Source organism: Lipomyces tetrasporus, assembly GCF_029532465.1.
Source record: "Lipomyces tetrasporus strain NRRL Y-64009 chromosome Unknown POJ06scaffold_13, whole genome shotgun sequence".
Taxonomy (NCBI): Eukaryota; Fungi; Ascomycota; class Lipomycetes; order Lipomycetales; family Lipomycetaceae; genus Lipomyces; species Lipomyces tetrasporus.
Genome location: NW_026611608.1, coordinates 418,232 through 443,478, shown reverse-complemented (window position 1 = coordinate 443,478; position 25,247 = coordinate 418,232). Strand labels below are relative to the sequence as shown.

Genomic DNA, 25,247 nt, shown 5'->3' with positions numbered 1-25,247 from the left:
GGACCCAAACTCGCTTTGTGGCACCAGCTGCAGAAATCAAAAGTCAGGGATGCTACTCACGACCTAGCGCAGCATATTACGGAGTGCATATGTACCGTATGCATACTCCCCTTGCTCGAAGAAGGAAACGCAAGGGTGTCGTACTGCCAAGGACTCTGTACACGACCTTCATTCCACACGCAGTACGCCCCCTGTGTCTGGGTCTTAGTGCCATTCCGATCCACACTGCTCAAAACATTTAACTTCTGCACCTTGCATATGCTCGCCACATGAAATGCGGCTCCTGTGGCCCCTGCACAAACGCACAAATATGCGACCGGACTTGCCCACCAGTTCAACATGACACCGACAGATCGCCGCTCCGTAGCGCAGCTAAAAAATCACGTGACTATTCTCTACTTTGTTTTAATAAATATAGAACTATATTTTATGTCAGTAATATTAAAGTGGTACCTTCATATAACTACTTAGGGTACTGTTGATGTTGATCCTTCATCGCATATTCTAACGAAACTGACAAGCAGTCAATAAGCACTTAGGAAATTGCAATAACGATATTTGATATTAATCACGAATTTGACTATCCAATCACCCATAATTGATCAATAAATCCCCAGAAATTTCTGGCCCGTGCTAGTCGCTTTGGCAAGAGCAAAGCAGATCATTGATCCAATATAGCACGACCCACAAAATGCAGCAAGTCCCACATAGCTGCCATTCTGCGTCTTAAGAATCTGACCAGCAATGGGCACACCAGTTAGCGCTGCAATGCTGGCAAAAGAATATGCCGTTCCATATCTCTTGCCGTAGTCCTTCGTTTCACAGATCTGAGCGACGAACACAGGCGTCAGACTAACTCCTGTGCCACTTGAAAACCCATAAAGGATCATGAACGTTATCATGAGCGGGAAGTTTGCCTCGGACATCGCCGCAGATGAAGTCCAAAACGCGATTGCGAACATTGCACAGGCACTCGTTGTGACGACCATCACGTTAAATCTACCCCAGCAGTCGGCCATATATCCTGGAACCCACCGTCCGAAAACCGAGGCGCTATTCATGATTGCAAGAAACTGATATGAGAAGGACGCCCCTACGCCGCCCTTGGAAAGAGCGAAAGATGGAAAATATGTAATCGCGATCATATGAGCCCATTCGAGCAGGAATATGGCAGCAGTAGTGAATACGAAGGGCCGCTCTTTGAATGCGCGGAAGTCAACAGTCCCACTACCTACCTTATTGGGAGGAAGCCGAGTACGAAGCAGAAGTATAGAGAGTAGACACGAGACTAGACATATGAAGCCAACAATCCTGAACGACCAGGCAAATCCAACTCGAGGGATGAGCGCGCGAAAGACGATTGGAAATATTACACCTCCTATTCCGCCGCCAGTCCAGCATAATCCGCTCACCAGACCACGTCGAGCATAGAACCAGTGGTTTACAGCAGCAATGCTGGGTGTGAATAGCAGGGAACTCGAGATCCCATTGAGAACTGAGAAATATAGAAAAAATTGGTAATACTCTTGGCATAGACTGAAGAGCATCAACGAGGACATGAATCGTACCGAGCCAGCAATAATTAGTGGCTTGAGTCCGTGTGCATCAAAAATCGGACCCTGTAACGCTTTAGTATAGGACGCATATCCATATAGAAGAGTAAACCTACATACCTATTTGTACTCCGCAGAAATGATAAAAGAAGGAGTAAGTCGCAAAATCCAGGAAATATTGTCCAAAGAGTAACTCGACAATTGATGGGTGCTCAACCAACGCTTGTAATATACCGACACAATTGAAGACTCCAAATGAGCCGAACAGCGCACACCATGCTCCAAGGACAACTAACCATGCCTCTACTCCACCATTAGGACAACTGTCATCGTCGGTCTGTTTCTTTTCTGTGATATCAGCCGGCTCCATTTGCTGAGGCATATCCTCTTCGGACACTATGCCCGAAGCTACACTGCCCGAGGATACTCTGCCCGAGGATACTCTGCCCGAGGATACACTACCCGAGGTACTCATATCAGATTCGTCAACGTATTAACAGCGAGTACTCTTGTGGACGACCCGATGCATTTATAGATACTGGGCACATAATAGCTGTCTGTCACGATTACGCTATCGCATACTGGTGCAGAGTCAAAATTATCGGCAGATCGAGAATAGTAAATTATTCGTAATATTCTAAATTTTCAAAACAAATGCAATATGAAATCACGCCTCCCTGGCCTGCCCACCCGTATAAACTGCCCTCAACAACATCAACTTTCTAATTTCTCGCCACTCAACGAGGGCCTCCGCAAACCTAGAAGGTCTCTCCCTTATCTCACAATCGCTGTCAGACATCTTGTTGTAAGATAGGATATTGGATTAATCTCCAAGGGATTGAAAATTGGTAGAATAAGACGCGTCGTTCAGTTATTCATTGACGCGTTTCTCCTTGACGCGTCATGATTGGCTAAATTAAAGTGTGAACACTGCGCTAGCGTCTTGGCGAAATTACGAATTATTTGTTATTCGTCTTCGACGTTACGAATAAAGCCATTTCTGCCAATAGGAATAACGAATACGAATATATAGAGGAAAATGATATTCGTGTCCACCCCTACCGGATCGATCTTAACGATTATACGACGGCCCTATTGACTCATAACTCAAGAAAGCGTTTTTAGCCCAGTTGAACGGTATATTTCATATTAGTGATGGTTGTAATATCTTTCATTCATATTTTAGTCATTCCTAGGTGGATATCCATGGATATGACGGATACGGATACGGATAAGCACATTTCTTCTGGATATGGATACGGATACGGATAACGATATGTTGCCTGGATACGGAAACGAAAATTCATATCCGTGCCGGCTGCGGCCGCCGCGGTACCAAAAATCTTTATTCCGTGTGCAGCCCTACAGCAAACATCACTGCTTTACATGCTCAGGAAACTCATATCAAGGTGCACGAGATACACTTTGCTGTTCCTCAGTTCAAGCGTCCGCCAGTCTTCACTAACATTCCCAAATTGCTAACACTCTACGCAGACGCACAACTTCCGTCGTTTCCAACGCCATGCGGAAAGCCGTCGGCCACCCAGGTCTTGTGTAAAAAAAAATTTTCTTTGGCCTCGAAATTATGCCGACTTCGAAGAATTCTATTCCTAAACGTTGCTCCCGAAATATATTAACCCATTTCAACTCGAATTCGGACTCGGACGATTGAAACTGAGTGGCAAAGTAACCAACCGCATCTTGTTCTGGCAATCGCAATACAGTGCATTAATACCTCGATAAGAACTCCACCCTTAATCTTGGAGTTTGTAGTGGAAGAGTCTTCATTGTTTGCGCTTCCAAGGATTGAACGGATACTCGGATTTCTTCCCGCAGAGAAGTAAAATGCTGAAACACATCAGTAATTAATACAATTGTATGAATTTTATTCAAACCTTTACTACAAAAAGAGTATCAAACCAACTAAGTTAACCATAAACACTAATACAAAAAACTAGAACTGAACCCGACATAAAGAGGAACACAACTACCGGAATACGTGATGATCAATTCTGGCTCCCTAAAACTAAAATGCACCATGCCGCGCCAAACACACAGTAGAAAATTCACTTAAAACATTAGGTAGTATCATAGGAATATAAAGCGCTCTTCCAATACAAACGACATAACGCCAACTGTGCACAAACAGTACAGACACAAAGAAAATAGATGCCGTAACTTAACAAACATATGCCTCACCTCGACTCGAGTGATCTGATCAAACAATCTTTTATGAGAAGCGAAGAAATAATTCATGCCCTCCCAGCGATAAGCCCATTTTCGCTTCCTAGTGGAGTGCTCTTAACATCTGGGCTCTTTCGTCTGGGCGACGGAGGCAAGGCGACAGCCATATCTGGCAGCGACAGCGTAGACGAAGCCGTCGAACCAGAAGATGTTGTGCTGTCTGTCGGTTGCAGGAACGACATTCCTAAGTCGTTCTGCCTCTGCTGCGTATTCAGTTCGTCTTGCGTAAAGTAGGCGGCCAACCAAGGCACTCTCATGCAACGCGACACTAGTCGGGCCATCGTCTCCGATATCGGTAGATAATGCGCACTTCTGCTGGTTCCAGCTAGCGATTTAAGCAACTTTATCAACTCTTCCCGTTTGTAATGGGAATGACGAAGCTGTGAATGTGCAAGTAATGGGTGCAGTACCCGCAAAAATGTGTGTCGGAGAGTCTCCGAATCATCGGGAAGATCGTGAAGTTCTCGGATGAAAACATCTGTAAGAACGCGCAGATCGTTGGTGTAAAAGTATTCGAAAGTAGGCTGCGTGGTAAAAAGCTGGTACAGCATCTTCAAAATAAGAAGTTGCAGACACGGCTCTCGTTCGCGGTTGAGAAGGATGATGATATTCGTACCGAAAGTTTTGTAGGTAGGACCCTTCCGTGCCAGGACGGACACCACCCGATTTTCTAGTTGGTCACAATTCTCTCCAAAGGACACGGCGCGATTTGCTAATAGCATATACTGTTCGTTCAATACGAGAAGAATTCGAATAACAGAATAGCTGTAAGGATCATTGTCGTAGTCTTCATTCTGTTCGATGGCATGAAACAGGTATTCCACGAAATCATCCGAAACACCTTCCAAGTCAGAGTATTGCAACCGCTGAACCCGGCACATCTCATAAAGCAACTCCAGAAAGATCTGGTGTAAGCGTCGGCCATCGTCTCGTCGATGCCAGAGCACGTCTATGACCAACCGGCAAGCCTGCTCCTCTTCCATCATCTCAAATGTGTCCACATGCGCACGTCCGTCTAGCAGTAATATGACTCCAATAATAACCATCATCTGTAACGAGCACGCGCCTTTGACAAGTGTCGTAATTAGTTTCCGTCGCACATGGCCTCTGTGCTTCACGAACACGGGACAATCAATGAACTTGTAGCAGCATCGCATCAGATCCTCATCTGCAACCAGATACTCGTCCACGTATAGTGCTGTGAACCGAAGAAACGATCTCACAGCCGACTCAATCAAACTGGACGAGTGTATTTGTCGTGATGTCATGTCATCCAGCTCTATGTCACACGCACAATTAGCCTCCATTAAGGTGCATAAATATCGACAATGGGTAAACACCAAAAATAACTCACCTGCCCAGAACTGTTCTTTGTTCTCTAGCTGATAGTCCACGAAATCCATAATGTACCAAGTTCTATCTGATGACTCCACATATGCTGTTATACACTGGAGATGCAATACCAACGCCCTAGGTGTGCAAAAAAACTAAGCCAGAATAGATACCCCCTGCTGAAACAAATTCTCTCGGAGTTTCGGTTCGGTTTCGAAGTGTCGTATTTGTTTATCAGCTGCTATCGACTCGCATATTATTCGTCAGTGAGCTCTACACCGGCAAACTGTCGCGAGTTCGTCAGGCGGGGCTTGACGTAGAAAGTGAGGTCCTGAAGTTGCCCCCCCGGTTCTCATGCGGCCGGTGGGAATCAATGCTCCCGCTCGCAGACCGCCCGCTGCAAATTTACCCTAACCACTGCCGCTAGTACATACTGTTCTTGCAAACTTATCGTGTGATCCGATCTGTGAATTGATCAGTTTGTGAGAATGGCTGGCAGTGGCAATCTTTCTCCCCGCTTTCTTGCTGTCACAGTCAAGCCGTGCCAAGTCTACAAATGTGTTTCTAGTTTCACCACACTTTACTGTTTGGCAGTAGCTGAGCAAAACACTATTATATGGTAGGAGCCATTTCGATAGTATTACAGTGCTATTTATTTCTTGCTATCTCAAAAAGTCTGCCATCATCTGTTCTAAACTCTGAGAGTTTGTCCTTCGCTTTGGCACAATGCCTTTCCGTCGCTTTGTCATTTCCACTTCTTTATTGATCGCGCCCAGTCTCTTGCTGGAAGGTATCGTTCGATCGTCGGTTGACAGTATATAACCATTTATAATGAAATCTCGGCAATTATTTTCGTTGATGCCCACTTTGGATTTCAAGTTTTTGTACCAAGTATCCGGTCGTGCAATCGAAATATCTAAGACCGTCTTGTGATCGAATTCCGAGATTTCATCATGAACGATTTTCATAATTTTCAAGCATTTCCAATGTAGCGCGGCTGGACTGTTAACAGGCCATGCGCGAAGAGACATCCATCCTCCATCAGCTCGTCCATCTTTTGCACCGATAAGTCGTCCACGCTCGAGCTGACCGTCCCTGAACGGCATAGGCATAAGATCTTTGTGGCATTCCACATATCTCAGACAACCTTTCACTCCCATAATCGCACTCATGCCCTCCTTGGTAATTCCCTGGGGTACGCACCTGCCATCGCCAGCAGTAATAACTAGAACACGTAGCAGCCGCCACCGTCCATCATGCTTCATCGCCGATGCGTAAGCTTTAAGCATCCCATCGTCCAAAATCGGTGCATATTTGGAAACGTCATCGCTCGTACGCGTTGTACGTACTGCAAACTTTAGACCAACCAGTGCCGGAAGGTGAAGTAGTGAGAGCAGTCCGTGGCGGGTAACTTTCGCGGATGTCAGTTCATATATGTCAACAAATACAAGCCAATTCATGCAGTTGCCGATATGATACGCTAGATCATCGGGAAGGCCAGTACTAAGATTAAGCCTTCGAACCAATTGTGACTCGTTGTTCTGCTGCTTTAGTTTGGCAGCGCATTCTGACATCTCGCGGGGAAAGCTTTCAAGAAAAGCCTTATACACGCGCAGCGAATCTTTTCCCTGTCGAACTACTTCTTGCCATATGTGAAGACCAACTGGATGAAACGGTGCCTGCGTCAGAACATTGGCTGTCAATGAAGTACAGTGATCAACAGCAATCTGCAAAGTAATATCTCTTAATGACCTCAATTTTCCAACATTATCCTTCTTTGCAGAAACTAAAGTCCGCGAACCGAAACTTCTTAGATAATCAAATTTCTCCTGACACGCGTCCATCCAGTGAAACATCAGTGGCTTATAACTCGTATCCACATGTACGGCATCACTTGCCCCAGAGAGTCTGACGGCTAGTGTATCATTCAATTTGTAGTATTTATTGCCTTTAGTATATCGCCGCTCGTTCGTGTGTCGTTCACTGTCAGTTTCGGAGTCGCGATAAGACTGAACCCTCGTGCGCCGTCTCGATCGCTCATGTGTCCGTGGTCTCCGGCCCTCATCTTGCGGCAAAGCGCAGCGTAATATTCTCGGCATTATTCCTGTCTCGATTACGACTTAACAGCACCTATGCAACGTCGATACCGGCAATTGTGACTTTCGCTTGTCATTAATTGAATGATTGGGGCCGACGCGCTGTGTTTACCTTGTCCCATTTGGAATCCTCAACAGCGTTTGACGCGACGCGAACTCGTCCTCCTTACTTTCCAGCCCTAACCTCAGTCCGCCGGCATGAACACAAAATTACTGTCGTCATGCCATCTTAGAATTGTGCTTGCTATCCTGGTCCAACCATAATTCCTGAATACTCTCTGGTCGGCGTTACGTATTGTTCCGTAGCACATTACCGTGATTGTACATTAAGCATCTTAGCGGTACTTCAGATGACTAAATGTAAGTGACCCGCCCAAAGCGCCAGCGATGATAGCGTAATACAGGCACTTGCCAATATAAACTACACGTGTCACAGACTAAATGCCCTCGGCAACTGTGTGAACCTGTTTTTAATCTCCATGGAGTTTTGCTTCTCGGTTATTGGCGGACCCGCGGCGCCAGACCCTAAAGTGACGCAGTGGGGGATTCTAGAGGCCCCTAACGAAAAATACGCAAGATGTTGCTAAAAGCACATTAGAATCGCTGTTTGCTTATCAGTGCTCGACTACAATCATGACAGGACAAAATATATTGTAATTTGTAAATCGATAAGGTAGTCGGTGAGAAAAACCAATGGAAGGCTCAGCAAAATTTGAATTGGACCAAAAGTTTTTGGCCGATTTGCGATTGCGCCGATACCGGCCTGCTCAGCCGAACGCCGCTCGCCCTGGCAGGCAAATTTTTCAGTTTGTGTAGTGTATTATTCTGGATAGCAGCGTACAGGACGATTCATTAACTCACGCGTCAAACTCCACACTTTAGAACTATTCTGCCTGTACCTCTAGAACCATATTAAAATAGTCGCCGCATCTCTCCTCGAACAAACTTTGCAATTCTAATTGATTTAGTGACTCACTCCGGCACGTTTTACTATAAAGCATTTCTCGCCTCTTGGCCAGAGTATATCCCTTATTTACAATATCCTCGTTTGTGCGCCTCTCTCAGTTTCTGTGCAGTAGCCTCCGTCGCTCAAAATGCCTATGCTCAAAGATCCCTCAACTAAGTACAGGAAGTTTCCTTCCATGAACTTGCCCAACCGGCAATGGCCCTCGAAGTCTCTCGACAAGGCGCCGAGATGGTTAGCTACTGATTTGCGGGATGGAAATCAGTCTCTTCCTGGTACGTAATGTGCTATTTGTGCAAGTATGGCGCTGTTATGCTAAGTGGCGTTGTAATCAGATCCAATGTCGGTCGCGGAAAAGGAATTGTTCTTCGCGAAGCTGATAGAGATTGGTTACAAAGAAATCGAGGTTGCATTCCCTTCAGCATCGCAGATCGACTTTGACTTCACTCGCAGCGTTGTCGCGAAGGCACCAGATGACGTGTGGATCCAAGTTTTGTCGCCTTGCCGAGAAGAATTGATCCGTCGAACGATTGAGTCCCTCAAGGGTGCCAAGAAGGCTATCGTCCACTTATACCTCGCTACTTCCGAGTGTTTCCGGAGGATTGTTTTCAACATGAGCGAGGATGAAAGTGTGGAACTCGCTGTACGCTGCACTAAGCTTGTGCGATCTCTCACCAAGGATGACCCGTCAACTGCGGGCACCGAGTGGCAGTACGAGTTCTCACCGGAGACGTTCTCAGACACTTCTCCAGAGTTTGTTATTCGGATTTGCGAGGCAGTCAAGGCTGCCTGGGGACCTACCGAGGACAATAAGATCATCTTCAACCTGCCTGCGACTGTCGAGATGGCCACTCCTAACGTGTACGCCGACCAGATTGAGTATTTCTGCACGAACGTTAGCGAGCGGAATAAGATTTGCGTGTCCCTCCACCCTCATAACGACCGAGGGTGTGCTGTTGCCGCTGCGGAGCTTGCGCAGTTGGCTGGCGCGGACCGAGTGGAAGGATGCTTATTTGGTAGCGGCGAGAGAACCGGTAACGTCGACTTGGTAACTCTCGCTCTAAATCTCTATACGCAGGGTGTTAGCCCTAACGTCGACTTCTCTGATATCATGTCCGTCATCAAGGTCGTCGAGCAGTGCAACAAGATTCCCGTACCTGAGCGCACGCCGTACGGTGGTCAGCTTGTCGTTTCGGCTTTCTCAGGATCTCACCAGGATGCCATCAAGAAAGGCTTTAACGACCGCAAGGAACTGGTCAAGGCTGCAATTGATAGTGGCGAAATCTCTACCTCCGACGAAATCAAATGGCAGCTTCCATACTTGCCGCTCGACCCTAAGGATATTGGCCGTACTTACGAAGCAGTAATTCGTGTCAACTCTCAGAGTGGAAAGGGCGGTGCGGCATGGATTATTCTCACTCAGCTCGGCTTGGATCTGCCCCGTGGTCTCCAGATTGCATTCTCCAAGATTGTCCAGCGCGAAGCCGAAGTTGTGGGCCGCGAGCTTAAGGCCTCCGAGATCGAAGCCTTGTTCCGAAAAGAGTACATATCGAACGGTTTTCTTCTTAAGGAATACGATATTGTCCGAGTGGACGAGCAGGCTCGCAGATTCGTTGGCTCAGTGGAGGTTGACGGTCGCGAGATCAAGCTCTCCGGAATTGGAAACGGCCCTATCTCCAGTTTCACTGACGCACTCTCGAACGGTTTCGGCGTCAAAGTCGAGGTCTGGGACTACAAGGAACACGCTATTGGACAGGGTTCGAACGTACGTGCGTCAACTTTCATTGAGATCCGAGTCGACGGGAAAGAGAAGCGCTGGGGTGTCGGTATCCACGAGGATGTTGTCCAGGCTTCAATTCTTTCTATCCTTTCTGCGTTCGCGACCTTCTTGTGATGATTCATTGAAGTCCGCTTGTGAACTTTGTAAAATCTCTATTTCCGTTTCAAATTTTGGTATTCTACCAATGGAGTGAGTGGGGCGGGTATTTGTCATATTCTTTGTTTTGTTTTATTGTGCTCAATAATTTTGGATTGCGACAAAAAGACACCGGGGTATGTGCATTGATGGTTCCTTAAAAGTCATCAACATGGGTAGGCTGGAAAATGTATTTTATTTTAAGTTATTTTATTTTATTTTCAGTATGATAGATTGGACTATGTGAATAATTTGAGAGTATAAAATTATATTTGACGGGCAAGCCACCCCAGTAACCCTAACATAGTCGTCCTTTTGCCAAGTTGTATTTACAAGTATCTTCCAACTTCACGCCTTTTCGTTGATGCCGCTCCTGATTTCGCATTAAGCAGTTTCCCGGACCATGTCATCTTTTCATCCAATTCTTTGGCCCTCAATGTTGTCTTAGTCTCTGTGCTGCTATCCTTCGAAACTTGATCCCGACTTGCTCTAATTTTGTCCATGTATTCTTTAAAAGGATCTATGATGATTAGGATATCGTTTATGATAATATCCTTTAGTGGCTGGTCGTCGGGATTTGTTGGTACATTTTCCATCTTGTCGAGCACGTCAATACCGCCGACAACTTTGCCAAAAATTGTATGTTTTCTATCTAATTGTGGTTTCGGCCTATAGAGTATAAAACTGAAGTGATATTAGTCGCGTAGTGTGGCCCGAACAAAAACAGCATGGACGTACAATTGTGAGGTGTTGGTATTCTTACCCTTGTTAGCCATTGACAGCACACCCCTTGCATCATGCGAAAGAGGCGAATTAAACTCGTCTTCGAAAGGCTTGCCCCAGTAACTCTGGCCACCTCTGCCAGTTCCTGTTGGATCGCCACCTTGAATCTATATCACCATGGATAAGTCTGCCCATACAACCAATGACTGACGCTGCTTACCATGAAATGCTTGATATTTCGGTGAAACTTGACATCCTTATAGTAGCCCTTCTCTGCTAGCTTCAAGAAATTGTACACTGAGTGAGGAGCATATTCAGTATTCAACTCGACATTCAAGTTTCCGAGATTCGTTCCAATTTGCACATATCCCATCTCCTTCACACGCCTGGGTTTGAGTAAATATTCCTCGTCTGTCAGGACCTGGCGCTCTGATTTGGTATATGGAGTTGCTGCTGTGGAGGTTAACGACATCGCTGCGCGGCCGTCAGTGCTCACAGATGCATTGAACGGCAGTGCTGCTTTCTTTGTCGAAGATGACTTGGTGGCGGAATCTGGAGCTGGACGTTTTAAAGGTGCCGTCTCAGCTGTAACTCTCCCTTCTGAGGATTTGGCTATCGCCGAATCTGTTGTCACGCGCATTGGATCTTGCAACGTGATAATCTCCTTTCTTGAAAACTTTTCTCCGGTAACGATATCCTGCCAATTTTTGGCTTTGATGTTGAGCTGGTCCACTGTTTCCCACGAAAATACGTTGCCGGATGTCTTAATGGCGACAATATGCGTACTCGTTGTTAGTGGCTTAAACGTAACAGGATCGACATAATGTCCCTCTTCATCTTTTTGAAAATTTAGTGATATTAAATCGCCCATAGTTATGTTCTCCCCAGTTACTGGATTCGTGTTGCGCCTTTCTAGCCATGTCTCAATTTGCCTGTGTGGTTCGCTTAGTCCTCCTAGTCCTACCGAGAAATTTCACTTGTACGTACTTCTTGTCGAAAATATTGCCATGTTCATCACAAACCGCAGTTTCGAAAGGCTGTAGACTCAGTGCACAGTACGTGAATGGTAGGCGTCGTGCATGGGCAGAGTGATCTGTCTTACGAGCAGAGATACCACCTGCACTGCTGTGTCTATCTGGCCCGCTCCATTCCGAATGTGTTATAAATAGCTTATCAGTATTTTTACCCATCTTCTCAGATGGCTTAGTGTTCACCTATAGTTTGCTGCAATCGCGAGCACTATCGAAGAAACTCAAACCAATCCCCATTTTCATGGTCACGTGTGGCAAGCTAAGGTTCGAGCTGCCATCTGAGCCGCACGCTAATGTTGGGTCGAGGCGGATAACCCCGGCCGTCCTCGAAGTAGCTATGGCATGATGATGGGCGCAAGCCAAGAGGGGCCGCTCGAACACATCACCGTTCTATACCACCTGACGTCCGCAGTTGCAGATCCGCGAATAACAATAGATAAGAAGCTTTTATAGAACTATATCTATAGACTGTTATATATATAATTTTTGAGTGTCGATTTTGGTCTTTTCTTTGCGGAAATCGTTTTAGTTTTCTTGTCGATCCTTCAATACGAGGGGGCGTGCCTATAAGGTACTTACTGAAGGCGGCTTGCTCTATAATTTCAGATTTAGCACGATAATTGACATTATTCTCACAGTAACCAATGGCTCTCCAGACGTATGTCCTTCCTCTGTCTGATGTTGGGGCACCGATCCCTGTCGGCTCGGGGACATTCATTTCTCTCCCGTCTCCCTATGAGCCCTATATTCTTCGCTTCGAAGTTTCGTCGATATCTTTAGTTTCTCGGGACGGCACGTTGTGGTGCAATGTTCCACCTGGCGACAATACTGAGTTTGAACGAGAAACGTTCTATCCACACAAGTCAGTCATTTCGGTATAGTCTAATGCAGAAGTTGATTGCTGATGTTTGATGCGGCAGAATTTGCCCTGGATTTCACGCCTCCTGCCACATCGATATTACGATTTCGAAACCTGGTGCCTTTGCCTTCTACCTGACATATTTGCCAGTCAACACGTTTCTCGCGCCGTTGTCGACGACCAAATCTGTCTCTGCTCGTTACCATTTTACTGTCGCTCCAAGGTTTGCGTTTGATAATGTGCGTTTGCCATTGGATGCTTTGATTATTCAGTCCGTAGTGTCGAAATGGCTCGGCCCACTAGATACTTGGGATGAGAAACTAGGAAAAATCAAGAGCAAAGGATACAACATGGTTCATTTCACGCCGTTGCAGTATCGAGGAGAAAGCAACTCGCCATACTCAATCTATAACCAACTCGCGTTCGATCCAGAGATTTTCAAAAACGGCGAGGAGGATCTTATCAAATTGGTTGATTGTATGCAGGACAAGCATCACCTACTGTCCATGACAGATGTTGTGTGGAATCATACGGCTAATAACTCAACGTGGCTGAGAGACCACCCCGAAGTAGGATACAGCGTAAAGACTGCTCCTCACTTGCAGGCCGCTTATGAGCTTGACGATGCTCTGCTGGCGTTTTCGAGATCGCTTCGATCGCTTGGCTTGCCCACTAATCTGAAATCCGTCGATGACTTGCTGCAGATAATGGATGGTGTCAAAATTCATGTGCTTGGGGCGCTTAGGTTGTGGGAGTTTTACGTTATCGATGTGAAGACGGTGACCCCGAAGGTAGTGGACGCGTTTTATAGCCCAGACACACGGGAAACACCCGCGCCAGATAATCTATCGTTCGATGATTTGTGCACCTTTGTCAAGGACCGTGCTGCTCGACGGTTTAATCGACTAGGTGAGCGCTTTAGAAAGACTCTTGACGACTTGGCCTTTGCAGGAATTTTGAAATCAATCCTTCCCAAGGACGCGGATGAGGAGCAGGTTAGGTCTGAAACGGTCAAGATTATCGATGAGATTAATTTACCGCTGTATAGAGAATACGATAACGATGCCGAAGAGATCTTAGAGCAGTTATTTAATCGCATCAAGTATATTCGTCTAGATGATCATGGTCCAAAGGCTGGCGAGATCAGTGCGAAGTCGCCACTTGCTGACACATATTTCACTCGGATCCAAGTTAAGGGCGAGACCATCGGGTTGGCGAATAATGGATGGATTTGGAACGGAAATCCTATGGTCGATTTTGCAAGCTCGAACTCAAAAGCCTATCTACGTCGTGAAGTCATATCTTGGGGTGATTGCGTCAAACTAAGATATGGAAGGTCACCGGAAGACTCCCCATATCTGTGGGACCATATGAGAAAATATACAGAGATCTGCGCGAAATATTTCCACGCTTTTCGAATTGATAACTGTCACTCTACTCCACTGCATGTGGGCGAGTATCTATTAGATTGTGCGCGCAAAGTTCGCTCAGATCTGTATGTTGTGGCCGAACTATTCACAGGATCTGAGGATATGGACAAACTCTTTGTCGAGCGTCTGGGGATCAACAGTCTTATCCGAGAAGCTATGCAGGCGTGGTCGGTATCTGAACTTTCGCGACTAGTCCACCGTCATGGCGGATATCCTGTTGGTAGTTTGACTGAGTCTCGATTGTCAACAGATCTGTTTGTGCGATCATCTCAGGTCCATGCTCTGTTTATGGATTGTACGCACGACAACGAGACACCGGCGCAGAAGAGGACAGTCGAGGATACCCTCCCGAATGCGGCATTGGTGGCAATGTGTGCTTGCGCGACAGGATCGGTCCTGGGATATGACGAATGTTACCCCCATCTGCTGGATATCGTTAACGAAAAGAGAACATACACATTTGATAACGGTATTGGCGAGATCAAGAAGATACTGAATGACGTGCACGAATATACTGGAAAGAATGGAGCGGAAGAGATGCACGTTCACCATGAAGGCAATTTCGTGACTGTCCACAGAGTGAACCAACGCAGAGGAAAGGGATGGTTCCTGATTGCTCATACAAAATTTAGCGAAGGCTACACTGGCCAAAGATGTAGGTTTCCGGGCCCTTGTTTGGTTTTAGCAAGTTCTAACCGGATCAGTGGGGCCAGTGATTCTCCAAGGAACGTTCGCCAGATCGGTTCTATCGTCCGGCTTAGTGAAACATGCCGAATATAAGCACTCCGACAGAACTTTAACTGGTATTCCCGTGGAAGTTGTTGATCTAGAGCCACCAACAGTCACCTACGATGCGACTCAGAGTCACACAGAAATTACTTTACCTGATCATTTCCCTCCCGGATCTATTGCGCTGATTCGTACTTGGATTCCAAGCGCGGAAGAAAGTGTTGACGATTTTGTCGTGTCTGGTGCTGTGGATGTGGTCAAAAATCTAGATTTGATTGATCTTAACACGGTGTTATATCGATGCGATGGCGAGGAACGTGATTGCTCTGACGGTCATGACGGCGTATACGTCGTTCCTAACTTTGGTCCACTAGTGTATGCCGGTCTTCAAGGATTCATGTCCCCACTCAAGACAATTATTGCCGCCAACGACCTTGCACATCCTCTATGCGAGCATTTGCGTCAAGGCCAATGGGCACTTGATTATGTGCGATATCGGCTTGACAAGTATGCTGACAAATTTCCGAATATCAAGCCGCTCGTTGAATGGTTTGAATCACGGTTTAGCGCAATTAGAAAGGTGCCACCATTCCTTCTTCCGCGATACTTTGCGATTGTTTTGCAAACAGCGTACGAGGCATGTCGCGCTCGTGCAATTGAGCTCCTTCACGCTGATTTTGCAAGTTCGCATCACTTCCTTCAGAGTCTGCTTTTGTGCTCAGTTCAGATGGTCGGTGTTGTCAACAGCACATCGTTGTATCCAGTGAAGCAGGTTCCATGTATGGCAGCCGGACTTCCTCACTTCAGCCGCGATTACATGCGCTGCTGGGGTCGAGATGTATTCATTTCATTACGTGGGTTGTTGATCGTCCCTGGCCGTTACGACGAGGCCAAGGAGCATATACTCGCATTCGCATCTACGCTGAAGCATGGAATGATTCCCAATTTGTTGGATGCGGGTCGCAATCCGCGATATAACTCTCGAGATTCGGTATGGTGGTTTTTGCAAAATATCCAAGATTATGTGACGCTTGTCCCTGAAGGAGAAGCAATTTTGCATGAAAATGTTAAGCGGCGATTTCCCTTAGATGATACGTATGTTGAGTATGATGGTCCAATCGCATATAGCTACTCAACGGCACTACTCGACATTATTCAGGAAATCTTCCAACGTCACGCTGAAGGTCTCCACTTCCGCGAGCATAACGCCGGTGTTCAGTTAGATATGCAAATGAAGGAAGAAGGCTTCAATATCGATGTTGATGTGGACTGGGAGACGGGTCTCATATTTGGGGGTAATCAGTGGAACTGTGGGACTTGGATGGATAAAATGGGAGAATCTGAGCGTGCAGGCAACAAGGGTTATCCGGGTACTCCACGTGATGGTGCTGCGATTGAGATATCTGGTATGGTCAAGAGCGCGTTGAGATGGGTTAATGGGCTCCATGAGCAAGGAATTTACCCGTACGACTCCGTCACGACGGCAGGTGGCACCAAGACTGTCAAGCTTAAGGATTGGGAAGCCCTTATTCAGGCTAACTTTGAGCGTTGCTACTACGTGCCATTGAATCCTTCTAGTGATGACCAGTTCGTCATTAATAAGGAATGCGTGAACAGGAGAGGAATTTACAAAGATTTGTTCAGGTCCGGAAAAGAATATGAAGATTATGAGTTGCGGCCAAACTTTGCGGTGGCGATGACGGTTGCTCCAGAACTGTTTGAGCCTGAGAAGGCTCTTGCTGCAATTGCTATTGCGGATACAACAATTCGAGGACCAATCGGTATGCGTACGCTGGACCCCTCTGATCTTAACTACAGACCGTGAATATACAATTTCTTATTAAGAAATAGTTTCATGAGTATTGACATATTTAGGTACTACGTCAACTCAGAAGATTCGACGGACTTCAAGACGGCGAAGGGCCGTAACTATCACCAAGGTCCGGAGTGGACGTGGTGTACCGGATATTTTCTCCGTGCGTTTTTGTACTTTGATCTTCTTCGCAAGACGACTGGCAGTGAGCGGCTTGAAACGTTGCAACAGATTCATCTTCGTCTTCAGGGCCATAAAGATTGGATCGAAGAGAGTCCCTGGGCTGGTCTTGCAGAGCTGACGAACAAAAATGGCGAAATGTGTAATGATTCATCGCCCACTCAGGCTTGGAGTGCAGCTACTCTGCTTGATGTATACAAAGACGTCCAGCTTGCTTTTCATGTTGAAATTGATGGGTGAAGCGCCGTGGAAGAATATAGAGCGTGCATGAGAATATTTGGTAGGATTTGATTAGATATTACCGCCAATAGACATGTTGTCTAGGTCAAGTACACTTGTTTGCCAATTGTACATGTCAGTTTTGCACATTTGAAAATGCCGAAATTTGCTTTATTTAGATTACAAAAATAAAATGGAAATATGGGAGCATTCAGTACGTAGGTAGTAGAACGATCTCAGAACCGCGGACCAGAAAATGTAATTCATAATTTAGACGATCCAGAGGGCTAGGCGATTGGAAATCGTCTCTGTTTCAGAGTGGCAAATGTTAAGACTCATCACCTTAACCGGGCAATTGCCATCTGATTATATATTACATCAAGATCGAGTTATCGCCGTATGACCACGGGCAGTCGAACGTTCGCGCCGTGAATTTGGTTGTTGGATCGGCTGGGATGTTACTAATCAGCTCGACCCTAACCCAGTAGCTGCAATCGGCGATCAATTTACGGCGATTTGGGGTTCGATAGTTCGTCATACACATTTCAAACATATATATATTATCTACCCTCGCTTCATACGCATCTGAAGCAATTCATTCGACGACATATTCAAGCTGTCGGCAACTACTTTTCAACGTTTTGCTAGGATTTGTTCCTTTCCAACTGCATCTATATCTAGAAAATATTCCGCTGAAGCAATGGCGTCCAAGTATCAGTCCCAGGTGAAGGAGCTCGTGAGCGCGAACCCCGTCATGGTCTTCAGCAAGTCGTATGTTACCTTGAAGTATATGTCCAAGTTGAGTATTGTGGGATGCTAACTCAGAGTAGGTGGTGCCCGTACGTCATATTAGTCCTCTGATGAGAGGGTGTTCATCTTGGGACAATTACTAACTTGGCCGCTAGGTACTGTCGACAAGCTAAGCAGACCTTTGACAAGGAGAACGTGGAGCATACTGACCTTGAGCTCGACCAGATCGGTACGAATGACGTTGTTATCAGCTTGCCATTTGTGCGAGTGTAGGACTAACTCGTGGTGATATATTTAGATATTGGCGATGCTATCCAGAGTGCTATCTATGAGTTGACTTCCCAGCGAACTGTGCCGGCTATCTTCATTGGTGGAAAGTTTGTTGGTGGTATGTTAGGGGTTGCGGTGTTCAAATGATGGTCCAGAGCTCATGCAAATCTAGGAAACTCGGATCTTCAGACTCTGAAGAGAAATGGTCAGTTGAAAGCTCTCCTCAAAGAGGCGTTCCCGGAGGAATAGCGTTGGAGCCAAGTCTATGACCCAGCTACCGTCAAGCATTGGAATTATCTGTACAATTTGGAATAACTGCTAGGGACACTGTGTAGAGGAGATGGGGATATGGCATATATTTAATAATCTATTTACAAATATTTCATTTCGCTATTTCGTGTCTTGCAATGGGCTATTGCTTTGCCTCCAACAGGTCAGCCACTGAGTCCGCAAATGCAATTCTCGCCTCCTCACTGGCTGCTTTTGGACCAGCAAGGTAATGAAGCATCAGCGCATTAACAACATTTCTATCGGTCACGGTGCCCAGAACTTCTGCGTCTTTCCTCTTTGGCGAATATATGCACTTGAGCTCGCCGGACTTAGTCATGGCCATGATCAATTCACCATTCTTTGGCACTGAGAGCTTGCGAGAGAACAGTGATCGTAGTTGATTGGTGCCCTCACTAGCGTCCACGTCGTCGCCGATACTATGATGAGACTTGATACTTGCCATGACGGACCGAACAAAGCCGTCGCGCAGATGTGCAAAGTCTGTGTTACGAACTGGTACGATCCGGAGAGCGAACCGCACGGGCTGATGCAGCAGAGCATCGAAGATCTCAATGCCGGAATTATTATCGAGAATGACTGATCGAGCATCGAGCTCGCCGGAAATGTTTTTAACCTTTTTCATTAGTTCTGGAACATCGTCTTTGGCTACGTAAATCCCAACTATATAGTATTAGCCATAGTTAGCTTGGCGCGGTTGGACAGCTCCTGTACATACCAGCATAGACGTGTAATTTTAGGAAAGAGACAGTCCGTACACCCAAGCCTAGTAGCCAATACTCGGTTCCGTCAACGGTGACCGTCCGTATAAACGGATCAACTGAAGTTTCAGGCTTCCATGCTTCGTCGGGAAATAGAACCGCGAACTGAGTGTCAACGGCAATTGCGGATTCTTGTTCGATTCGTCTTTGAGATAGCACCCATTTGTAGTATATTATCGGCACGACTATGCAGAATATCGCAGAGACAGAGACATTCGACTGCGAGCGTGGTGAGATGAAATTTTGGCGGAATGTCCTGGATGATGAGTTGCTTCTGGAGCTGGAGTATGAGACGGGTTGGACTTGAACAGGGTGAATAGTCCTCGAAATGCGACCGTAAATTGGGCAATACCATCGAAGGGACCGCGAGAAGTTCAAGAACCAGCGGCTGGAAGCCATCATATGTGATGCTAATGGTCAAATTATCAGCTAGGACAAGCCGGGCTGTCGTGGTCTGGTGCTGCGAGTGCTGAGGTAGTTAAGATGTTGGTGTAGGCTGGAAGGAGATTCAGCTTACTTCCACCATATCCACAATTCTCCTACAGTTTCTCCTGAACACTCATATCTTATAAATACGTAGTCAATAACGACATGCAGTGGGTTATAACTACAAAGTCCTTCTATATTATTCCGCGTTATATGTACAGAATTAGATGCAGCCGTCTACTTTCACCGTATAATACTAGTACTAGTCCGACTCTCCTTCATCATCTCCAGAAAGCTGCTTTTTCCGACCTTCGAGTGTCAAATACAATCTCGTCGATGCACTGCTCAATGTGTTTGCCAATCCAGCACCTCTCAGCACTTCCAAGACACCCAAGAGCTCGCTTCGGACATGGTCCAGTATGCCCAAATTCTTAACCACGTCCACTTCTTCTCTGTCCAATAGTCGCTCATCTAACCAAGCACCGAGAAGCATCAGTCTTCCTCCGCTCTTCTCGACAACTTCAACTGCACTCTTCAGCTTCTGGGGATCGACGTCATCGAACGAAATGACAGCCGTCGGGCCGGCCAACAGGTCCTTCAATGGATGACTCACCTGTCTATACATCTTCTGTGCCTCCCAGCTCGCAGGATCTGGATGCGAGCTATTCCGCAACGCCACGTTAAACAAATTTACCCGCAATACCGTGAATGTAACACCGATCTTTCTCAATTGGTTTCGAATCTGTAGGGAATCGCTCTTCAATAAATTGTTATGCTGGACAAACACCATCAATGGCCGGTTCCTGATAATGTACGCATACCGGTCGATTAGGTACGTTTTCCGGGAATCTGGTGGCTTCACTGTGTTTCGCCCGAATGGCGCGTGGCCCGGCGAAGTTGTGGAGACATTGTCGGCGAGATGTGCATATGACCGCAGACTGCGCAATATGCTCGACAGAGGAGTCTGCCGTAATGGTGGTCGGCCTAGATCCGGAATGCTCCGAAATAATAATCTGAACGTCATTCTGGTGTGCAGCTAAGTCGACTGTGCTAGATAATAGCGCCTGCATTTTCTCGAAAAAATCTCGTAACAGTGCAGTACGATGAAGTCAGTCTTTGTAACCCCTAACCCTCACTAACATGCAAGACAGTGCAATGTTGTTCGCAAGTTTTATTCGCAACCCAAATTTTTGCGAATAGTTAGTTATTCGCAGCGAATATTCGCAATTACTAATATTCGTAACAGCCCTAAATGATGGGTATTTCTTAATAGAGATAATACTAGTATCATATATCGTACAAGTTATCACGCTATTATACCAATATATTACACAATTCATACATAAAGACTCATTCCTCACAGGACTTGCGTAATCACTCCTTCCAAAGGACGCTTTTGAAAAAAATTGCTTTGACGCATTTTCTCATATGTAGTGGCCGCTCTTTACTTCAATTATCGTGGTTCTCGCAACACACTATGGCCTTCATGACTACCTCACCCAGCAGGGCCAACATAGGTGACAAGTTCGCGAAATCAAAGTAAATTTCAGCAGCTCGAGATTTCTGTATTAACTATTTAACTAATTAACTTACAATCAGTATAACACAATTAGTATGCCAGCTTAATATAATATCTGGGTCGATGTTGTTGGACAGACAGCCAAGAAGACTATAGTGGGTATTTGCCGCAATCTTCCAATTTTATAGCCCTAACCCAATAATCAGGCTCACCCAATAAAGAAGACATAGTCATAGTCTAAGCGTGGGATCCATCCGTACAAAATTCCTTGAACTGGTCGACTGGCAGTTTAAGATTTGGCAAGAATTACTTTTCTGTTTTGTATTAAGCAATCGGCACTTGACCGAAAATGGTTTCCCCGCTTACACCATACCTGCGGGCACTGACAGAGGCCAAGGCGACTCTCAGTGAGGCCGACCTACGACTATGTTTCCATATTATGTTCACGACAGACGTGCCCCAGGTGCAATCTGCGGCGTTTCTTACCGCGTTAAGGACTCATGGGTTTGATCGGGACCCGAAGATCATTGCGGCAGCTGTGGAAGCTATGCGCGAATTTGCGTTGACGGTTGATGTGCCGGGCAACGATTATATCGACGTGGTTGGTACCGGCGGTGACGGAAAGAATACGTTCAATGTTTCTACTACGGCTGGTTTGGTTACTGCTGGTATGGGGTTACGGATCTGCAAGGTATTCGGGGCATTTTCATTTATTGTTCGGTTAGTTGAGTTGTATCTAACTCGAGCCAGCACGGGAACCGAGCATCGACGTCTTCGTCCGGCGCAGCAGACGTTCTAATGTCTCTCGGCGCATCAATACAGTCAGTAACGCCGTTCACGGTCGCCCAGGTCCTCAAGGAGTCGCCATTCTGCTTCTTGTTCGCCCCTGTGTATCATCCCATCTTGGGCAAAATCGGACCGATCCGAAAGGGCCTTGGGTTCCCGACCATCTTCAATGTACTCGGTCCACTACTAAACCCCGCGCCGATTTCGGCCAGAGTAATTGGTGTTAATGCGCCAGAGTTGGGGCAGATATTCGCAAAGACGATTATTTTACTGGACAAGAAAGCGGGACGAACTAGTTCATGTATGATTGTTTGGGGTGAAGAGGGACTTGACGAGATTTCGCCCGCCGGACCGACGCGGACGTGGAGGGTCTATCCTGGTTCGGACGAGGTTGTGGAGGGAACGATTGAGCCTGAGCATTTTGGCCTACAACGACATGAACTGGACACGGTGGCATCGGGTACGCCACATGAGAACTCGGAGATGGTTAAGAAGTTGGTGAATAATGAGTTGGAGGAACGTCACCCGATTTTGGACTACGTCTTGATGAACGCAGCCGCGCTGGCTGTTGTTAGTGGCAAAACCGATTCATGGAAGCACGGTGTCCAGCTCGCGCGAGAGAGTATTGCCAGCGGAGGTGCTAAGAAGGCATTGCAGGACTTTGTGAACGCGACGACAAAGGCGAAGAGTAGCATAGAGGCATCCACACAGTAAGTCATAGAGTAGTTAGGCATGTGTATATGTATTATTGTATCTACTCTAGCATATTTTGTGGTGAACATGCGTAGCCAGATCGGTAATAGGGTAAGATCAAAATATACGCAACAGAAAGCATAACCGAAGAACCTGCGGCGCGATCTTGTCGAGCTTATGTTAGAGACCATTCAGCACGAACCATTAAAATATGAATTATAACATGTTTGGTACTAGAATTTGGATGTGGTGGAAACATTTTTATTCTGGACCAGCTACATACACTCGCCACCAACACGAACATTGCCCATGAGGCACTTCCACCCACTCCAACCAGGCCAGGCAAAAGCAAGGAATTTTCCAAAAATTCCCTACGCATCCGAAGACACGTAGGAGCGGTCAAGGTTAAAGTTTTCAACCAGCAAATACACAATCTCGGACGAATCCTCACTGATATGCGTAATGCCCTAGCATAAGGATGCAGAAAAATCTGGGTGCAAGGGGGCCGCGGCAATTTATAGTCGCCCCTGCCAACGAGTTAGTGGCTAACGCAGTTGGAGAAACGTCATAGTAAACCCTAAACTCTATCAATATGTAGGGTTTTGCTGGGCAAGACGCGCCAGTGATTGGATGCGGCACAGTGGCTGCGAAGTGCGGCTCAATGTGGCGCAGCACCAAGGCTCTATGAGACTGTTATGATAAACATTGTCCTTCGCGTTACGCAATAAGTCTTACGGTCGTATCATACGGCAAACTCTTGTTGTCAGGTGTAGACAAAAGAGACTGACATTAATCTAGTCTGTGTAGTTGCAATATAATGAGCAATCCCGCTATCACAGACAATCTGTATACATCTACCAAACCCAAGATACACCATAATTTGTCTGCATTCAATTTTCAGATATCTAAGCTGTCCGTACGACACTATCGACGGCCCTGGCAAAGTACTCGATATTGTTTGAGTTCAGACCGGCCATGGAAATTCGTCCGTTGCTAGTCAGATAGACATGATACTCCTTTGTGATCTTGGCGACCTGCGCAGGTGTGAGACCAGTGAAAGAGAACATGCCTATCTGGTCGATGATGTGGTTCCACGTGCCAGGCGTTCCCAGTTCAGCTAGCTTATCGTACAAAGCCTTTCGCATTTCATGGATGCGGCCGGCCATCGTCTTCAAATCCTCAGTCCATTCCTTGAACAATGCTGGGTCATTGAGGACTTTGGCCACAATACGAGCTCCGTATGCCGGTGGATTGGAAATCTCGGAGCGTTGAAGAACGGCGAGCTGGGACTTGACGGCTATCGAGACTTCCTTGGCAGAAGAGACAACGTGCAGAGCGCCGGCACGCTCGCCGTATAGACCAAAGTTCTTTGCGAAAGACTGGCAGACTAGAAGTTCAATGCCCTTAGAAAGGAAGTACCTGACGGCCCATGCGTCGCGATCCAGATCACCAGAAGCGAAACCCTGATAAGCGCAATCGAAGAACGGGAAGAGATTTTTGCGAACGATCACATCCGCGATCTGCTTCCACTGATCTTGGGTTGGATCGACGCCGGTTGGGTTGTGGGCGCAGGCATGAAGAAGGATGATAGAACCAGGCTCAGCTGACTCGAGCGCACCGAGAAAACCATTGATGTCGAGGCCGAGGGTCTTTGGATCGAAGTAAGGATATTCCTTCACGACGATCCCGACATTGGCGAAGATCTGCTTGTGGTTCGGCCAGGTGGGGCTGGAAAGGTAGACAGTTGTGGGGCCGGATGATGTGGTAGGAGGGTGCCTCGAGAGAAAGAGCGCACCCAGATGGTTGGCACCGGTGCCGGAGATTGTCTGAACCGACGCGACCTGCGACTGGTGATTAGCAAAATTTACTGGAAGCAGAGCGGTCATCCGGGGGGGGGGGGGGGGGGGGGGGGGGGGATCAGCGAGCAGTAACATACCAGGTCGTTCTTGATGACATCGGCATCAGCGCCGATAATTAATTTTGCCGACGAACTGGTGAAATCAGGCAGGCCAGTAATTGGGAGGTATTCGTGATCGAGCGTTGGATCGTCCTTAAGGATGAGGTCGACCTTCTTAACTATAGGCAGAACCCACGGCTTCCCAGAGTTGTCGCGATAGGCCCCGACAGAGACGTCGACCTTTTGGGGCGAAGGATCAGCCTTGTAGGCAGCGAGCACGCCAAAGAGGGCGTCCGGCGGGGCCACACTGACATTGAAGACGGACGACGAGAGTGCCGACGGGGACATGGTGGAGGATTTGTGGAAGCGCCGGAATAAACAACAAGTGAGGCGGAGGAGCAGAAGGCTGGAAGGGAGGTTGAAGAAGAAGGACCAGTGGGTCGGCGAACGGTCGATGGGAGTGTCGGGACAATTGCTTGCGGAGAAGCGGGAGGGGGCGGCGTTGTTGTGAGCGACGTGTGAGCAATAATAAGAATAGGCTTAATGGGCCGGGCCTGCGCTTGCCTCAAGGCCATACATAGTAACACCACCCCATTCGGTTTTCGATCGTTCAAATCAACCGGCTAACTAACATTGGCAGATTGCTGAATATTGCAAATACTATTCGGAAATATTGAAACGCATTCTCCGCTGTTATGGAATCCGTTCTGGTAACAATGCAAAATTGGGGCAAACACGACTTACGCCCGTGTGACATACTAGCTAGCCC

General features: G+C 46.9%; 11 protein-coding genes across 11 annotated transcripts; 4 read left to right on the top strand and 7 right to left on the bottom strand.

Moving 5' to 3' along the window:
- Positions 1 to 602: 602 nt before the first annotated feature.
- POJ06DRAFT_297707 (major facilitator superfamily domain-containing protein) lies at positions 603 to 1,923 on the bottom strand (the record flags this gene model as incomplete). Its single annotated transcript, XM_056190625.1, has 2 exons — positions 603 to 1,627; positions 1,674 to 1,923. 2 exons carry the CDS (start codon positions 1,921 to 1,923, stop codon positions 603 to 605), a joined length of 1,275 nt encoding a protein of 424 aa, XP_056040198.1.
- A 1,491-nt stretch (positions 1,924 to 3,414) lies between these two features.
- POJ06DRAFT_228890 (uncharacterized protein) lies at positions 3,415 to 5,525 on the bottom strand. The gene is made up of 2 exons (XM_056185770.1): positions 5,152 to 5,525; positions 3,415 to 5,076 (listed from the first exon to the last, which is right to left on the bottom strand). The coding sequence occupies exons 1-2, from the start codon at positions 5,198 to 5,200 to the stop codon at positions 3,806 to 3,808; spliced, it is 1,320 nt and encodes a 439-aa protein (XP_056040197.1). The 5' UTR covers positions 5,201 to 5,525; the 3' UTR covers positions 3,415 to 3,805.
- A 266-nt stretch (positions 5,526 to 5,791) lies between these two features.
- Positions 5,792 to 7,228, bottom strand: POJ06DRAFT_241394 (uncharacterized protein; the record flags this gene model as incomplete). The annotated part of the gene is made up of 1 exon (XM_056186133.1): positions 5,792 to 7,228. One exon carries the CDS (start codon positions 7,226 to 7,228, stop codon positions 5,792 to 5,794), a length of 1,437 nt encoding a protein of 478 aa, XP_056040196.1.
- A 932-nt stretch (positions 7,229 to 8,160) lies between these two features.
- Positions 8,161 to 10,363, top strand: POJ06DRAFT_263302 (uncharacterized protein). The gene is made up of 2 exons (XM_056188855.1): positions 8,161 to 8,464; positions 8,525 to 10,363. The coding sequence occupies exons 1-2, from the start codon at positions 8,320 to 8,322 to the stop codon at positions 10,081 to 10,083; spliced, it is 1,704 nt and encodes a 567-aa protein (XP_056040195.1). The 5' UTR covers positions 8,161 to 8,319; the 3' UTR covers positions 10,084 to 10,363.
- Positions 10,364 to 12,058, bottom strand: POJ06DRAFT_263297 (cyclophilin-like domain-containing protein). Its single transcript, XM_056188854.1, has 4 exons — positions 11,815 to 12,058; positions 11,048 to 11,759; positions 10,843 to 10,994; positions 10,364 to 10,788 (listed from the first exon to the last, which is right to left on the bottom strand). Exons 1-4 carry the CDS (start codon positions 12,015 to 12,017, stop codon positions 10,434 to 10,436), a joined length of 1,422 nt encoding a protein of 473 aa, XP_056040194.1. The 5' UTR covers positions 12,018 to 12,058; the 3' UTR covers positions 10,364 to 10,433.
- A 157-nt stretch (positions 12,059 to 12,215) lies between these two features.
- On the top strand, positions 12,216 to 17,297 carry POJ06DRAFT_263292 (glucanotransferase domain of glycogen debranching enzyme-domain-containing protein). The gene is made up of 5 exons (XM_056188853.1): positions 12,216 to 12,429; positions 12,497 to 12,720; positions 12,779 to 14,802; positions 14,852 to 16,697; positions 16,752 to 17,297. Exons 2-5 carry the CDS (start codon positions 12,503 to 12,505, stop codon positions 17,107 to 17,109), a joined length of 4,446 nt encoding a protein of 1,481 aa, XP_056040193.1. The 5' UTR covers positions 12,216 to 12,429; positions 12,497 to 12,502; the 3' UTR covers positions 17,110 to 17,297.
- Positions 17,298 to 17,524: 227 nt separating this feature from the next.
- POJ06DRAFT_263289 (thioredoxin-like protein) lies at positions 17,525 to 18,491 on the top strand. Its single transcript, XM_056188852.1, has 5 exons — positions 17,525 to 17,859; positions 17,919 to 17,927; positions 17,994 to 18,067; positions 18,137 to 18,226; positions 18,281 to 18,491. The coding sequence occupies exons 1-5, from the start codon at positions 17,789 to 17,791 to the stop codon at positions 18,355 to 18,357; spliced, it is 321 nt and encodes a 106-aa protein (XP_056040192.1). The 5' UTR covers positions 17,525 to 17,788; the 3' UTR covers positions 18,358 to 18,491.
- Positions 18,492 to 18,520: 29 nt separating this feature from the next.
- Positions 18,521 to 19,556, bottom strand: POJ06DRAFT_271765 (chalcone-flavanone isomerase-domain-containing protein; the record flags this gene model as incomplete). Its single annotated transcript, XM_056189522.1, has 2 exons — positions 18,521 to 19,059; positions 19,115 to 19,556. 2 exons carry the CDS (start codon positions 19,554 to 19,556, stop codon positions 18,521 to 18,523), a joined length of 981 nt encoding a protein of 326 aa, XP_056040191.1.
- Positions 19,557 to 19,845: 289 nt separating this feature from the next.
- On the bottom strand, positions 19,846 to 20,607 carry POJ06DRAFT_271764 (uncharacterized protein; the record flags this gene model as incomplete). Its single annotated transcript, XM_056189521.1, has 1 exon — positions 19,846 to 20,607. One exon carries the CDS (start codon positions 20,605 to 20,607, stop codon positions 19,846 to 19,848), a length of 762 nt encoding a protein of 253 aa, XP_056040190.1.
- A 742-nt stretch (positions 20,608 to 21,349) lies between these two features.
- On the top strand, positions 21,350 to 23,101 carry POJ06DRAFT_263285 (glycosyl transferase family, a/b domain-containing protein). The gene is made up of 2 exons (XM_056188851.1): positions 21,350 to 21,793; positions 21,853 to 23,101. Exons 1-2 carry the CDS (start codon positions 21,452 to 21,454, stop codon positions 22,600 to 22,602), a joined length of 1,092 nt encoding a protein of 363 aa, XP_056040189.1. The 5' UTR covers positions 21,350 to 21,451; the 3' UTR covers positions 22,603 to 23,101.
- Positions 23,102 to 23,383: 282 nt separating this feature from the next.
- Positions 23,384 to 25,031, bottom strand: POJ06DRAFT_43498 (pyridoxal phosphate-dependent transferase). The gene is made up of 2 exons (XM_056191023.1): positions 24,518 to 25,031; positions 23,384 to 24,422 (listed from the first exon to the last, which is right to left on the bottom strand). Exons 1-2 carry the CDS (start codon positions 24,824 to 24,826, stop codon positions 23,487 to 23,489), a joined length of 1,245 nt encoding a protein of 414 aa, XP_056040188.1. The 5' UTR covers positions 24,827 to 25,031; the 3' UTR covers positions 23,384 to 23,486.
- Between the last annotated feature and the right edge of the window lie 216 nt (positions 25,032 to 25,247).

What these genes read in the sequence shown, in the direction of transcription:
- POJ06DRAFT_228890 (XM_056185770.1), bottom strand. Translation starts at nt 5,200, where the DNA reads ATGGATTTCGTGGACTATCAGCTAGAGAACAAAGAACAGTTCTGGGCA. An exon ending in CAAAGAACAGTTCTGGGCAG is followed by an intron (nt 5,077 to 5,151) that starts GTGAGTTATTTT and finishes CGTGTGACATAG; the next exon opens with AGCTGGATGACATGACATCA.
- POJ06DRAFT_263302 (XM_056188855.1), top strand. Translation starts at nt 8,320, where the DNA reads ATGCCTATGCTCAAAGATCCCTCAACTAAGTACAGGAAGTTTCCTTCC. An exon ending in TGGAAATCAGTCTCTTCCTG is followed by an intron (nt 8,465 to 8,524) that starts GTACGTAATGTG and finishes CGTTGTAATCAG; the next exon opens with ATCCAATGTCGGTCGCGGAA.
- POJ06DRAFT_263297 (XM_056188854.1), bottom strand. Translation starts at nt 12,017, where the DNA reads ATGGGTAAAAATACTGATAAGCTATTTATAACACATTCGGAATGGAGC. An exon ending in GAAATATCAAGCATTTCATG is followed by an intron (nt 10,995 to 11,047) that starts GTAAGCAGCGTC and finishes ATGGTGATATAG; the next exon opens with ATTCAAGGTGGCGATCCAAC. An exon ending in AATACCAACACCTCACAATT is followed by an intron (nt 10,789 to 10,842) that starts GTACGTCCATGC and finishes ATATCACTTCAG; the next exon opens with TTTTATACTCTATAGGCCGA.
- POJ06DRAFT_263292 (XM_056188853.1), top strand. Translation starts at nt 12,503, where the DNA reads ATGGCTCTCCAGACGTATGTCCTTCCTCTGTCTGATGTTGGGGCACCG. An exon ending in GAAACGTTCTATCCACACAA is followed by an intron (nt 12,721 to 12,778) that starts GTCAGTCATTTC and finishes TTGATGCGGCAG; the next exon opens with AATTTGCCCTGGATTTCACG. An exon ending in TCTGATCTTAACTACAGACC is followed by an intron (nt 16,698 to 16,751) that starts GTGAATATACAA and finishes TGACATATTTAG; the next exon opens with GTACTACGTCAACTCAGAAG.
- POJ06DRAFT_263289 (XM_056188852.1), top strand. Translation starts at nt 17,789, where the DNA reads ATGGCGTCCAAGTATCAGTCCCAGGTGAAGGAGCTCGTGAGCGCGAAC. An exon ending in CCTTGAGCTCGACCAGATCG is followed by an intron (nt 18,068 to 18,136) that starts GTACGAATGACG and finishes TGATATATTTAG; the next exon opens with ATATTGGCGATGCTATCCAG. An exon ending in TGGTGGAAAGTTTGTTGGTG is followed by an intron (nt 18,227 to 18,280) that starts GTATGTTAGGGG and finishes ATGCAAATCTAG; the next exon opens with GAAACTCGGATCTTCAGACT.
- POJ06DRAFT_263285 (XM_056188851.1), top strand. Translation starts at nt 21,452, where the DNA reads ATGGTTTCCCCGCTTACACCATACCTGCGGGCACTGACAGAGGCCAAG. An exon ending in TGGGGTTACGGATCTGCAAG is followed by an intron (nt 21,794 to 21,852) that starts GTATTCGGGGCA and finishes AACTCGAGCCAG; the next exon opens with CACGGGAACCGAGCATCGAC.
- POJ06DRAFT_43498 (XM_056191023.1), bottom strand. Translation starts at nt 24,826, where the DNA reads ATGTCCCCGTCGGCACTCTCGTCGTCCGTCTTCAATGTCAGTGTGGCC. An exon ending in ATGTCATCAAGAACGACCTG is followed by an intron (nt 24,423 to 24,517) that starts GTATGTTACTGC and finishes CACCAGTCGCAG; the next exon opens with GTCGCGTCGGTTCAGACAAT.